Raw genomic sequence first — 13,740 nt, forward strand, 5'->3', positions numbered from 1 at the left:
TCAGAGATTTTTTTTCGAAATAAATCATACAGTAGTCTTACAAGGTGATGAGACTATAATAATGCTGCACTGAGGTGTGTACAAAGCAACGATTGTCTAGAAAACCTCAGCAAGGTCTTCATGGCCCATCAGAATGCCTCTCCCTCCTACTGACTAAGGTCTGAAATCCTTTAGCTGAAGGTTCCCTTGGCTGATACATGCATGTTCCTGGGAGGGTGGCATGCTAATCTCTTATCAGTTATTTACATCATAACATGACGCCACAGATACACCAAGCATGCTCCACCTCAGGGCCCTTGTACTCTCTGTTCCTTTTCCTGAGAAGGTTCTGCTCCAGACATGTACAAGGTTTACTTACTCTTCACTTTTTTCCCCTCAAATATTACCTTATCAGTGAGATCTTCTCTGACCACCCATATAAAAATTATAATTGCTCCCACCCCCCAGGGCTCCCCATCGCCCTTTCCTACTTCATTTTTCTTCTTGGCACATCAAAATTTAAAAGACTGTGCATTTACTTATTTATTATCTGTCACCATTCATTAGAATGTAAACTTCATGAGGGCTGGGGTTTTTCTCTATGAATTGCTATGTATTCAGCACCTAAACAGTGCCTGATCCATTGTAGGTCTTCAGTATATACTAGTGGAACATGTGACTGAAAGAATAGTGAATATATTGGGCTGGCCAAAAAGTGCCTTTGGTTTTTAAGTAAAAATAAAACACGTTTTTCATTTTCACCAAGAACTTTATTGAACAACGTATTCACCCTTCTGCCATTTTTCAGGCAACTTCATAATTCCATCTTCCCAAAACTTTTTATCTTTTTGAGCAAAGAACTGTTCCAGGTGCTTTTTACAGCCTTCTAGGGAATTGAAATTTTTTCCAATAAGAGAAGTTTGTAAAGACTTAAATAAATGGAAATCCGAAGGTGCAATGTCTGGTGAATATGGCGGATGAATCAGAACTTCCCGGCCAAGCTGTAACAGTTTTTGCCAGTCATCAAAGAAGCATGCGGTCTTGAGTTACCCTGATGGAAGATTATGCGTTTTCTGTTGACTAATTCTAGACGCTTTTCATTGAGTGCTGCTTTCAGTTGGTGTAACTGGGAGCAGTACTTGTTGGAACTAATCTTTTTGGTTTTCCGGAAGGAGCTCATAATAGAGGACTCCTTTCCAATCCCACCGTACACACAACATCACCTTCTTTGGATGAAGACCGGCCTTTGGTGTGGTTGGTGGTGGTTTATTTCACTTGCCCCACGATCTCTTCTGTTCCACATTATTGTACAGTATCCACTTTTCCGTAGAGAATCACATGTGGAAATATGGTCGAGAAGGTTTTTTCGCTTAACTTACGTGGAACCCAAACATCAAAGCGATGAACTTAACCAAGCTGGAGCAAATGATTTTCAGTGCTTGATTCGGATATTTTGAGTATGTTGGCTATCTCCCGCGTGGTATAACATTGATTTTCTCAATGTCTTGATTTGATCTCTATCAACTTCAACTGGTCTACCCAATGGTAGAGCATCGTCCAGTGAGAAATCTCCAGCTCAAAACTTCGCAAACCACTTTTGACACATTCGATCAGTCACAGCACCTTCTCCATATACTGCACAAATCTTTTTTTTGCGTTTTGATTGCGTTTTTATCTTTCTTGAAATAATAAAGTATAATATGCCAAAAATGTTGCTTTTTTTCGTCCACCTTCAATAATAAAATGGCTACACAAAAATTCACCAACTTTGATAAGTCTTTTTTTATTTTTTATTTTTTTAACGTCTTTATTGGAGTATAATTGCTTTACAATGGTGTGTTAGTTTCTGCCGTATAACAAAGTGAATCAAAAAATATGGAACGCTTCACGAATTTGAGTGTCATCCTTGTGCAGGGGCCATGCTAATCTTCTCTGTATCGTTCCAATTTTAGTATATGTGCTGCCAAAGCGAGCACAAGTGTTTTTTTAAATGCACGCTGACATGACAGCTGTCACATACAATCTAACAAAATTGTTTCAATGACGTTAAAGACAACTAAGTGCTACTAGAGCCATTTTACGGAAAAAACCGAGCAAACCTTTTGGCCAACCCAATATTTTCAAGGTTATTTTGGAGGATAAGTGTGTGTATGTGTGTGTGTAAAATGAGGGTAAAGGGGAAAAGAGAAGAGAGCATTATATTCCTGGAAGGACACGAGTAAATTTCCCCAAACTGAGGTGTGGGTGTGCTGGGAGGCCTGCTTCACTGTGGACAAAATCCCCCTACCTCACAGTTTTATCACAGATGGGCCTGCTAAGGCTTCCCGAACAGTGTAAAGTTTGAGGAGTTTAGAGGCCATTGGAGAACATTTCTGTGTTCGTCCTCTTTTTCAAGACTCCCTTCCTTACAGGGGGAACAAAGTGCGAAACCAGAAACCATAAACAATATGGAAAATCCCTTTTCCCTCTGGAGGTTAACAAAGTTAGCATTCATTACAAGAGTGTGCCACTTGACAATGTTGATTTTATCTCTCCACCTACGTTTTCTGAAAAAAATTTCAGAATAAATCTCTAGCTTTGATTTCACCCTAGGGTTTGTTTATAGGAATTCTTGGAAAGATAAGGGAAGTAGCAGTGGCTGGGGAAGAGAGGAGGAGAGTTTGGTTGCTAATAGCAGCCCTGGACTGTGTGACAGGACTTGTGACAGGGCAGCACAAGAGTGTTTACTGAGAGTGTCAGACAGAAACCATCATGCTGACCCAAATGTGACTAATGAGCCTAGGGAGATCCACCAAAAAACCCCTCAGAAGACAGAAAAGAATACTGGTTTCTCGGCAGTTACTTCATTCATTTGCACGTAGACAAGTGACATTCTTGCATATCAAGAAAAAGTGAAATAGAAGCGATGCAATGGCTTTGGAGAGCAAAGGTGGAAGTAAAATACTGGCTTTAAAGACCTTTTCAAAATGATCTGATTGATAATTGTAAATACTGTAGTAGAGAGAAGCAAAATTTCAAAAATAAATAACAATTTCCATGTTAAAGAAACAACAAGGATTCAAAGAAATTAACTGATTTTAATTTACTTTCAAAACTAACGTTGGTGGTGGTTTTTAAAAAACTTTTGTACCATGCAAGTCGATGCAGTAACTTATTAATTATCAAGTTCTGAAATTTGTGATTCATTTACTTGTTAAAATCATTAGAGCACATTTAAAGTTATTCAGTAATGATGTTACTTACTTGCATTTTTGACATCCCCCTTGGGTGGAGAAAGGGTTGATTCCAGCGGGGGAGGCAAACGGAGCCTGAGGGTGAACTTGTCCATGGGAGGGTGTGAGCTTGTGAATGTCATTTGTCACACATGTTACACAGACGAAATATTGGGAACTACTACCCTGCTGAGCAAAAGTTATGATATTGTTATTCTTGAATCCCAAATTTGATATTACGAATGCAAATTATTTCTATGTAACTTTGCTTTTATAGCATAAGCAATTGAAAATCTTTTACTATGATATATAATAATTTAATTAACTCAGTTACATCTGTACACACCCAGGAAATTGGAGAGTTGAAGCAGTCTTTCAGATATCATAAGAAAGAAAATCAAAATGTCCCTGGTATGTGAGCATTTCAGGAAAGTGTTCTTAAACCCGTTTTGCTTGAACTGTACTTTTTTTTTTTTTTTTTTTGCGGTGGACCTAGTTTGAGTTTCATCACCTCCTCTAGTTCCCATTCAGAGATTTTATTAGACAGAAATATGTTCAAACATTATCACACCAGTTAAGCAAAACTTTGATACAAAAAAGGCAGTGGGAAAAAAATTGCTCCTGATATTTTAGTTTTAACGATCACAGTAACACTTACCAGCTGGTCTGAGGACATCTGTGGTTAAAGATTTTTAAAAAATCATAGTGTTTATTATGAACGTTACTATATGCCTTGAAAGCAGACCTCTTATTTTACAAGGGAATTGTCTGCTAATTTGCTATAACATTTTTTTAGGCGGACCTCTCTTAACTTCTACTGAAACAATGTCTGAATGATTCATACCTTTGGAGAGAGTCACACCCATTTCATGCAGAATCAGCTACAATAAAGGCAAGTCAGCCAACAAAGACTTCTTGTGACTAACTCTCCTGTGGGTATGAAAGAAGAAGAGAGTGTATCCTTATACTTCTTGCTTAACTTTAGGATTAGAACATTCATCTGAAGTAATCAGTAAATTTATGACAACTCAACAAGTTAAGCAGAGCAGTATTACAGGGAAAACCTGTTGAACAAAGAAAAATCCATGTGAAGGGTCATATGGAAGAATTGTTTTATGGTTCATAAAAGTGCCATTGTGAGTTTCCATTGTTTGGACCTTGGAATTTTCAGTAATTGGAATCTCAAGTCCATAGAGTATCGTTTATTGTTCTTTATAACTCGGATTTTCACTTTAGAAGTATGAATAAGCCATCTAAAACCAAAAAAAAAATTTTAAAACTCAGAGGACAATTTTTACTCTAGGCTTCAGGAATAAAAAGATGATGGAGTTTCTATGGAACATTTTATTTACTTTTATTTCTTAGAGACTAGATGCATTAGGTCAATTGGTCAGAATGTGAAACCTGAATCTCGGGTATGCTCCGTGGTCCTATATGGACAGATAGGTGCCACATATGTGATTTGACAGGAAAGTGTCTGTGCACTAAACACTCCACCTCCTGACCTATGACCTAATGATAATGAAGTTTCGCTTTGTTTTTTGAGTCTGCAGATATTTAAGTATTAAAGGTATATACTCCAAGGAGGAGAATAAATCATTTTCTGTGATTTATACTTTGCTGTGAATTAATTTATCAAACAATTAAAAAACTTATCAACTAGTTATGGTCAGATTTTTAAAGGAAGTAGGAAGTAGTGATTATGAAAACATTAAACATATCCTATTCTAGAAATAAGGTAATAAAATATGCAAAGGTAAAGACAATTTAACCTCCTTCTATTTTATGTTGGGTCAACTAGCTTTTGTAAATAAAACTTCTTTTCACCTGGCACCATAAATCCTATAGAAATTGGATGTAAAGTGTGGTCGTTTTCTTTGTACAGTAATTACTGTTCTACCAGCATTCCCTAACATGCGTATCCTACTGGAGGCTGGGTCAGTAGCACCATTCCTTTTATGCTAATTTGGAAGTAACGATTTTTTTTGCCCAAAGCCACCTAGCTGCCCTATTTTACTTGGTGGAAATGACATAGTTAGAACTCTTAGGGTAAAAAAGCCTCCCATTCTGTCCTTTTCCAAGGGAGCTCAACTGAAATATTGCAGCCACCTGGTCAAATTCTCATTAGTTTGGCTACAAGTCACAGTTTGATTTGAATGAATTCATCTCTATTTGTTTGTGTATTCAGAGGAATTTCCAGTGCAGAGTAGAGTAGACAGGACAAGCTCTGTGGTTAAGGCAAAAGATTAGTGAAAAAGAAATACTACAGTGGCAGTTTGGAATCACAAGAAGAGAATTGGCCTAGTTAATTCCTAACTCTACCTTTGATGGACAAGTTACTTTTCTTTTCAAATTTTATTTATTTATTCATTTACTTTTGGCTGCATTGGGTCTTTGTTGCTGCACGCGGGCTTTCTCTAGTTGCGGCGAGCGGGGGCTACTCTTCGTTGCGGTGCACGGGCTTCTCATTGCGGTGGCTTCTCCTGTTGCGGAGCACAGGCTCTAGGGCGCGTGGGCTTCAGTAGTTGTGGCCCACGGGCTTAGTTGCTCCGCGGAATGTGGGATCTTCCCGGACCAGGGCTCGAACCTGTGTCCCCTGCATTGGCAGGCGGATTCCTAACCACTGCGCCACCAGGGAAGCCCTGGACAAATTACTTTTCAGCCTGTTTGAGCATCCGTAAAACAGGACTTAGGATCAGATAATATAGATGTTTTGAGTTTGTATGGTTTCAGTAGTTTTGCATGTCACCACTCAACTTTTTGAGTTCATTTTAAAGATTGAAAAAATAGTAATAATTATTTTTATTTCAAATCTTTATGAGTGCTGTGTCCCAAGTGCATTCTTGTAACTTCTTTACAGAAACCTCATGAGGTAGGGAATGTTATTATCTCTATAACAGTAGTCCAGAAAGGTGCAAAGAGGTGAAGTAACTTGCCAAAGACACACAGCTAGTAAGTGGTGAAGCTGGGATTTGAACTCAAGTACTTGTCTCCAAAGCCTGAACTCTTAACCATTAACTTAAAACCCACAATTGAAAAACAAAACGAAACAAAAATTTCAAGTTTATCTTTTGTTAGTCATTAAAATATAATATACAGTTATTTTTGATTGACTAACAGATGGAATGAAATTTAAAAATTTTCTCTTAGGTCCTCCAGTAGTAAGTTTTCATTTTATGCAAACTAGCAGGTTTTCTTTGCCTGACAGCTCACAGTTTCCTATCAAAATATTCAATAACACCTCCTGACTTGTTCTTTCAGTGGAGACATCCTTCCCTGGCTAGAGCTGGCAAAGGTGGCAATAGCATGCATTGGCTTGCTCTGGAGGCCCTGGGAGAGTGTTGCATAGAGAAGGTCTTGGATCATCCTGACAGCATATGCCTTTGTTGTTGGTTTGCAATTCAAACGAATTTCAAAGACCAGCACAAAGAGGACAGTTCCAGGGTTCAAGAAAATGTGTATAGAAAGAGTGGCTAGTTAGAAAATCAACTTAGATTTCAAACATTAGCAGCCATAAAATATCTTCTGAGGAGAATCCATAGCAGTTTATAACAGTTGAGAGGAAAAGGGAAGATGAAGAAAAATATTGTCAAAATTTATTAGACTAAGGGCTTATTATACATTAAAATTTTTTGACATACAAAAAGTTGTACATAATTAATGCATGCAACTTGAAGAGTTTGGAGATAAGAATAAACCTATGAAACCATTACCACAATCTATACCATAAACCTATTTATCACCTTTAAAAGTTTCCTCCTACCTTTTTGTTTGTTACTGTTATTTTGTGTGTGTGACAAGAACACTTGACATAAGACTTACCCTCTTAGCAAAATTTTAAGTATACAATACAGTATTTTTAAGTATAGGCTCTATGCTGTACATTAGTCTCTAGGACTTATTCATCAGTTACAACCGAAACTTTGTACCTTTGACTAATAGCTCCATTTCTTATTTCACATGTTTTTACTAATCAAAAGTTGTGGGTGTCAGCCCTGGATGAGAATAATTAAGAGTTTGGTCAAGCAAGGCCTCTTCATTGTGTCCTACCTAAAGAAATTTAGGTGGAAAATTTAGGTGATTCTTTTCTTTTTAATCATACATCTACAGAGTAGACTCCTTGTATTGTGTGTGTGTATATATATATATATATATATACACATACATATATATATATATATATATGTATGTATAGAAACTTTGTTTCTGCAGTATCACTGAGCATTAGTGTCTGGTCCATGGGTTGGATGATGGAAAGACACTGCTTCAGCTATACCAAGCTACATAGTTACTGGAGGCAAATATGTATGCATATGTGTGCATATGTGTGTGTGTGTGTGTGTGTGTGTGTGTGTGTGTCTGTGTCTATGTTTCTCCTCCTAGTTAGGACCATACAATCTTATTATCAATACTAGTCAGTAGGACATGGGAAGCCATGACTAAGTTAATCTCACATTTTGTGTTTAAATACTCATTTTTGGCTTAGTAACAATGCCTCCTTGCAGGAATTGAAACCATACCATTATGTCATTTAAATAAATCCAAGATTACCTGATTCTGTATTGCTTTATAATTAAGAAACTTCTTTGCAATCTTCTCTTGATTATGAAAGAATATAAATACTTCCTCTGACTTCTGAGGAAATGAGGACATATTCTTTCAATATCAATGTTTGGCTTTTATCATAATTTGATGTTCTGTTTTCATACAAAATTTACTGTTGCTAATTTAATAAAAATTCAGCTCACAGAAAACATCAGAGATGTTCCGAGGCATAAAATTAAAAATACAGTGGTCCCATGTCTTTCGTGGGAATAAAACATTTGTTGTAGTCGTTAAAATGTGTTGTTTTTCACAAATCATGGAAACACTGAGGTGGAAGGAACCATTTAAAGTTATTATTTTAAAAAAACAAAACAAAAACCCAGTTCATAGATACAGAGAACAGACTGGTGGTTGCCAGAGGTAAGGGGTTGGGAGGTGGGCAAAATGGGTGAAGGGGATCAAAAGGTACAAACTTCCAGCTATAAAATACATAAGTCCTGGGGATGTAATGTACAGCAGGATCACTATAGTTAATAATATTGAACTGCATATTTGAAAATTGCTAAAATCTTAAAAGTCCTCATCTGAAGAAAAGACATTTTTTTGTAACTATGTGTGGTGACGGATGTTAGCTAGACTTATTGTGGTGATCATTTTGCAATATATATAAATATCAAATAAAAATTTTTAAATATAAAGTTATTTTTTTATATCTAGACACATGTCACATAACCTCTTCTAAATAGTGTGCTGTCAAAGTAAGTCTTCAGGAGCTTACCGCAAAAGAGATTCCATGACTTCCAGGTAGCTTGTTTCTGTTATTAAATGTGGAGGATAACTGCTCACTGTGGCCTGAAAAATAAACCCAAATATTTTTCAAAACAGCAGCAAATCATGTATTTGCATTCTTTCATCTATCCCTACCTTTTTATCTTTCTGTCTCTATCTTTCAATTGTATATATGTATACATATATATGCCTACATTGTACTGCTTCTTTAATCTTTAGAATTATATCTAGATTTATAATCCTTTTATTGTATAATTTTAATTGTTTTCTTTCCAATTTTTCATGTTCTACTCAAGTCAGAGCTGAAAATAAACAGATTATTCCGAGAGAGTAATAAGTATTATTATTGCTGAATAATATAATTCAGCAATATAATAATATTATTATAATATAATAAATATTATATATTTATTATAATAAATATTTTAAAAGTATATTATAAATGTTATATATTTATTACTATAAATATATTGAAATATATTATAAATTATAATAATTATTATAATTAATAATTATAATAATACAATTAGATTTGTGTCACTTGCATGACTTTGAGGAAGTTACTTTGCTTCTCTGGGTCTCTGTTTTTGCGACTATAATCTCAGGGCTACTGTAAGAAATAAATTAGAATATAACTCTCTTGGCCATCTGGTAGACCTCACCAATGTCATGTTTCTTCCTGCTCTGGTAACTGCATCCTTTACACTTTTAGACCATCATTATCTTGAGTTGTAACTACACCTGCATTGTGCTTAGATTCTTTTTTGCATTTGTAAAAAAGAAAAAAAGAGTCCATGTATAAAAGAAAAAGAAAGCAAAGACACCAACCTGGAATGGCCTATGTCTTGTCATGGAGGGAATTGTAGTGCACTCTGAATCAGGCAAAGCAGAAGAAATCTCAGTGTTCTTTGTGGAAAACGTGTTGTTTCTGGCACCTGGAATTTAAATAATTATCTTCTTTTCTCATCAGTTATCCCCATTACATAAAAATGATCTCAGACTGTGCTGTTGAGCAAGTCTTAAATCATGTGATCACGGATTCAGAATTACTCTTTATAGACTCAGTAAAGGAGTTGAGAAAATACTGGATTGCTAATAACAAGAAGGAAAGATCCGTAATTTTTACTTAATTTCTAGTTGTTTCTTAATTGCTAGTTGCAGTGAAGCTAGTCAGTTGAATGTACTCCTTTACACTCTTACTTGGTTTCTGAAAATTAAGATAAGAGAAACTGATCTTGCTGTTTTTATTTGTTCAACTTTCTGTGAAGAAGAGGAACTGGTGATTTTTTTGGAATTTACCTGCATAGCTTTCATTTTCCTGAGACTGATTTGGAAGCCTGAGTTAAGCCATCCACTTTTCTTCACTCAACATTCACTCTAATCCAGTTTCTGCTCCCCATACCCCAGGGCCAGGTTGAATTGTCTGCATTTAAGAATGAGGAGGGTCAACCAAAGCAAGATCTGAGTTCTGAAGGGAGTTGTTTTGTGGCATCCCTTTAAAGGAAGACATAAAAATAATAGGCATTTACTGGGAGACAAACTCACTGCAGGGGCTGATGGCTGTCACCAAGGTCATGGTACATTTTGGTCACCATGTTAGGCTGGAAACCTTACCTTCTCTTTACTTCAACTTCTCTCTGAGTCTTCATAGAATGTCAGTTTTTTTTGCCTGAGAGACCATTCCAAATTACCAAACAAATAATAAATGAGTTAAATCATCCGGTTAATAAGTCTGCCCTGACCTCGTCCAGCACCTTATCCAGCACTATTTCTACCCGAAGAAGAGATCCTGAGTCCCCCAGTACTTCCTTCCTGCCTGGGAGGATGCAGAAAAAGTATCAGCTAGAAAAACAATGTAGAATACTGATAAAAATGCATGTGCAATCTCTTTTTTACATCATATTTCTTAACAGTTATTAACTGCAGAGAGTAGTTCAGCTTTTGCTAAATGGTTAAGGAAGTACTCATAAATTTGTTGCAAAACAGTTTTATTATAACAATGTTTGACTGTTAAAGTTTTAGTATATACTGTTTAAAAATTATAATACATTAAGTCAAAAGACAGTTTTTAAAAAGTTTTTCTGTTGAAAACAATTTTTATTTTTAGTGAAAAAATACAGATACATTTTTGCTTTGAATTTCGTTTACATGGCAAATCAATTTTAGGTCCTTCTAGACAAGATTGATCTATTTTTATTTTAAAACTCCTTTAATTTCAATTTTTCCCTTATTAGTCTTTACTACTATGGCATAGTTTCCTCTGCAGTTTGACAACGAAGCAAAATTCCCATTTCATAAGTTGGATTTTAAGAGGCAATGTTAAAATACTTTGAGGATCCTGAAAACACATTTGAACTTGGAACAAGGGTTATTCTGATTATAATTTAATTCTCATGCATAAACAAGAGTCACAAGTCAACTCTGTGTGTTCTAGATCCCAGAGCAAGACCCCTCTGTTGAGAAGAGGCCCTAGTGGTAATAGCAAGGTGACTTCCTCAGGACCTGGCAGGCTGCTCCAAAGGGTCTAGCTCCCCTCACTTCAAGATGGGCACCCTGCAAGCCTTGTTGCCACAGCTGCCTAGTCTTGGAAGAACAGATTGTCTGTGCTTCTCGGGCTGTCTTAGCACATGCCTTCCTGGTGGTCATGGCACCAGGGAGAGGGAAGAAGGCTAGATGTAAGGATATTTAGGGGGTTTCTTCCCCCCCACCCCCAGGAACCCTCAGGACGGTACCCTTCCGGGTTAAAAAACAAACACTTCATTACTTTGCATTCCGTCTAAAAAACAAATATAGGTTTTGAATATGGCAAAAACCAGAAAGGAGTATTTTATATACAATTAGAGATAACAGAGCATAGAGCCAGACAATGACCTTGTAAAGACTCAGTTAAGGACACAAATGTTGATAAGAGGTAGGGTGCTCTCTATGGGCTAAAGGCTGAAGACCTTGAATGATCAGAAATGATTTGAAGAACTGCGTTGCCATCAGGATAATACCCCTGAAATGACATATTCTAAGCCGTCGCTTACCTAACATTGTTATGCTCAAGAATTAAATTGCGGTAGCAGCTTAATTTAAAAGGAGTGAGGCTTAATAAAACAGAGTTACTGATAATTCCTTTCTGTATCCTTTTTTGACCAGAAACACTGTGCATAATACACATTCACAAATTTCACTGTGTGTTATTCTAGTCAGAGGCCTCTTTTGCTTATGAGAAAAGCCATGTTTTGTATTCCCGTGAAGTCTGTCGACACGGTTAACATGATAAACAACACTGTAAGTGATATGTAAGTTACAGCTACCTACTGACATTTAAAAAATAAAGAGTAATTTTCAAAGACTATGTACACAGGATTACTGTTACTGAGAAGTGTGGAGGGAGGAGCTTAATGTAAAATATTTTCTTTAGGTAGATCCTTTCAAGGTGATTTAAAAAAACACAAAATATTTATACCATACTAAACTTTCCTAAGTTTCCTATGATACTTCTATTTCAAAATTGTCTTATTGTGAGAATATAAGGAATATAGATGCAGCGAGTTTAATGCATAAACCAATACCATTAGCTTGAGCAAAAGATGTACCCAGGGTCTCCCAGCACCAAGAAGATAGCAAAAATTCAATTGCAACTACTTCCCTTTTTTCCAAGCAGCTCAAAATGCTTTAGCAAAGACCTTATGACATATCATTATTAATGATATAAGAAAAGGTGAAAGATTCAACAACTGGGGCCCTTGACTCCAAGCACTTAATCCACTAAAACACATGGCATTTGCAGTTTAAAAATTATTAGGAAAATTTCCCACTGAATATGATCTCAAGATTTTTTGTAAAACATTAAGATTTACTAGGCCTTGAATAGTATTTGAGAAGTAAGAGTGACAACACATCCAGTTTGGGGATATAAACTAGACGATTTAGACTGTAATCATGATCAGTTTATGAGAGTAGCAAATAAGTGCCAAATCAGACCAATACTGTGAGATTTGCTATGCTATTTTGAATAATTTGGTTCACATATCCATATTTGGCCAGTATATAATTCCAGTTCATTCTGGTCACATCAGAAGGGAACAAGGATCTTCTGTACAGATTTTACTACCTGACCCTTATAGCTCTGCCAGACCATGTAGGTTGCCAGGAACACTGGAACTGGGACAAATCACTCTTTCCCTCACTATTACATTTTGTGTGAGAAGTGGATCAAAGACTGCAGTGGAAGACTGCACTTGGGAACCAGAAGCTGAGCAAGTCTCCGTTACCAAATAGCCACCATGCTGCAAAGGGTCACGGATGGAAATGGCTGGCTGGAGGACAGAGCCAGAAGCAGACAAAACAGACGCTCCCTGGCTGCCTGACAAAGTCTGGTACCTAACAGATTCTGACTGCTGGACTTGTACGGATTGGCCACGGGATTCAATCCCAGAACCGCTCTCTTTGGTGGGTGGCTGAGAGTTTTTGGCTTCTTCATCCATCCCAAGGCTTATCTCTGCAAGTTTTTTAAATTTGGGACTGAGTGAGTCCAAGCAGCTGTCATCAAACTCATCAGCAATAAAACTGCAACAACCCAGGGAGCCGATGGGAGAACCAGGGGCACCCATTCCTTCGTTATCATAGATCAGCAAGCAATCGTTTGCTTCCTGGCCATCGTCTTCCACGGCACAGGCAAATGCTTTCTAAAGGTGGAGAAAAGTGGGAAAAAATGAATCATAAGAGACACCCAGTGGAAGAATGTAATATTATACCATTCTTAGAACTCAAGGTTTGATCAAGAATGCGTGACTTAGGTAATCCATAGAAGTAAAGGCACCCTCTATATCAGCAATCTTGTGAGAGCCTGACCCGTAAATAGGGCCCATGCCACACCTCGGAATATTCCTAGAATCCTCATCCTAAACAAGCCCTTCCCGCCAGTCTCTCCTCACACGCCGTGTCAGCCTTCATCTGCTCTACCAGGCTAGATGCCAGCACTTGCCAGTTCTGATACCGAAACTGTAGGTGAGATCCGTTCTAAAGATGCACCAACCAAGAGGCAAGCAACCTGCCTCCCAAAGTCCTCTCTGTTCTTGCACCCTTGTCCCATTTTGATTCTATGCTTCCTGACAGTTCACCTAATCTTGGACCACAGCCCTTGTTCCCCCTTTTATGTTTGGGTCATTAATTCAATGGTTCTTCAACATTTTTGGACATGGACTCCTTGACAATGTGAAGAATA

The 13,740-nt window shown here is 37.1% G+C and overlaps 1 protein-coding gene and 1 long non-coding RNA gene across 2 annotated transcripts in view; both read right to left on the bottom strand.

Annotated features, from left to right (window-relative positions):
- Positions 1-1,548: 1,548 nt before the first annotated feature.
- LOC309639209 lies at positions 1,549-10,362 on the bottom strand. The gene is made up of 4 exons (XR_014251509.1): positions 9,354-10,362; positions 8,515-8,588; positions 3,223-4,444; positions 1,549-1,658 (listed from the first exon to the last, which is right to left on the bottom strand). It is a non-coding gene; the product is annotated as an uncharacterized lncRNA (long non-coding RNA).
- A 223-nt stretch (positions 10,363-10,585) lies between these two features.
- Positions 10,586-13,740, bottom strand: part of DSG3 (desmoglein 3) — a 29,776-nt gene continuing 26,621 nt past the window's right edge. The window contains exon 16 of the mRNA XM_082415999.1: positions 10,586-13,201. Coding sequence (XP_082272125.1) covers positions 12,635-13,201 — 567 coding nt within the window. The 3' untranslated portion in view covers positions 10,586-12,634. The remainder of the gene's footprint in view (positions 13,202-13,740) is intronic.

This window comes from Balaenoptera physalus, assembly GCF_965194825.1.
Source record: "Balaenoptera physalus genome assembly, chromosome: 12".
Lineage (NCBI taxonomy): Eukaryota > Metazoa > Chordata > Mammalia > Artiodactyla > Balaenopteridae > Balaenoptera > Balaenoptera physalus.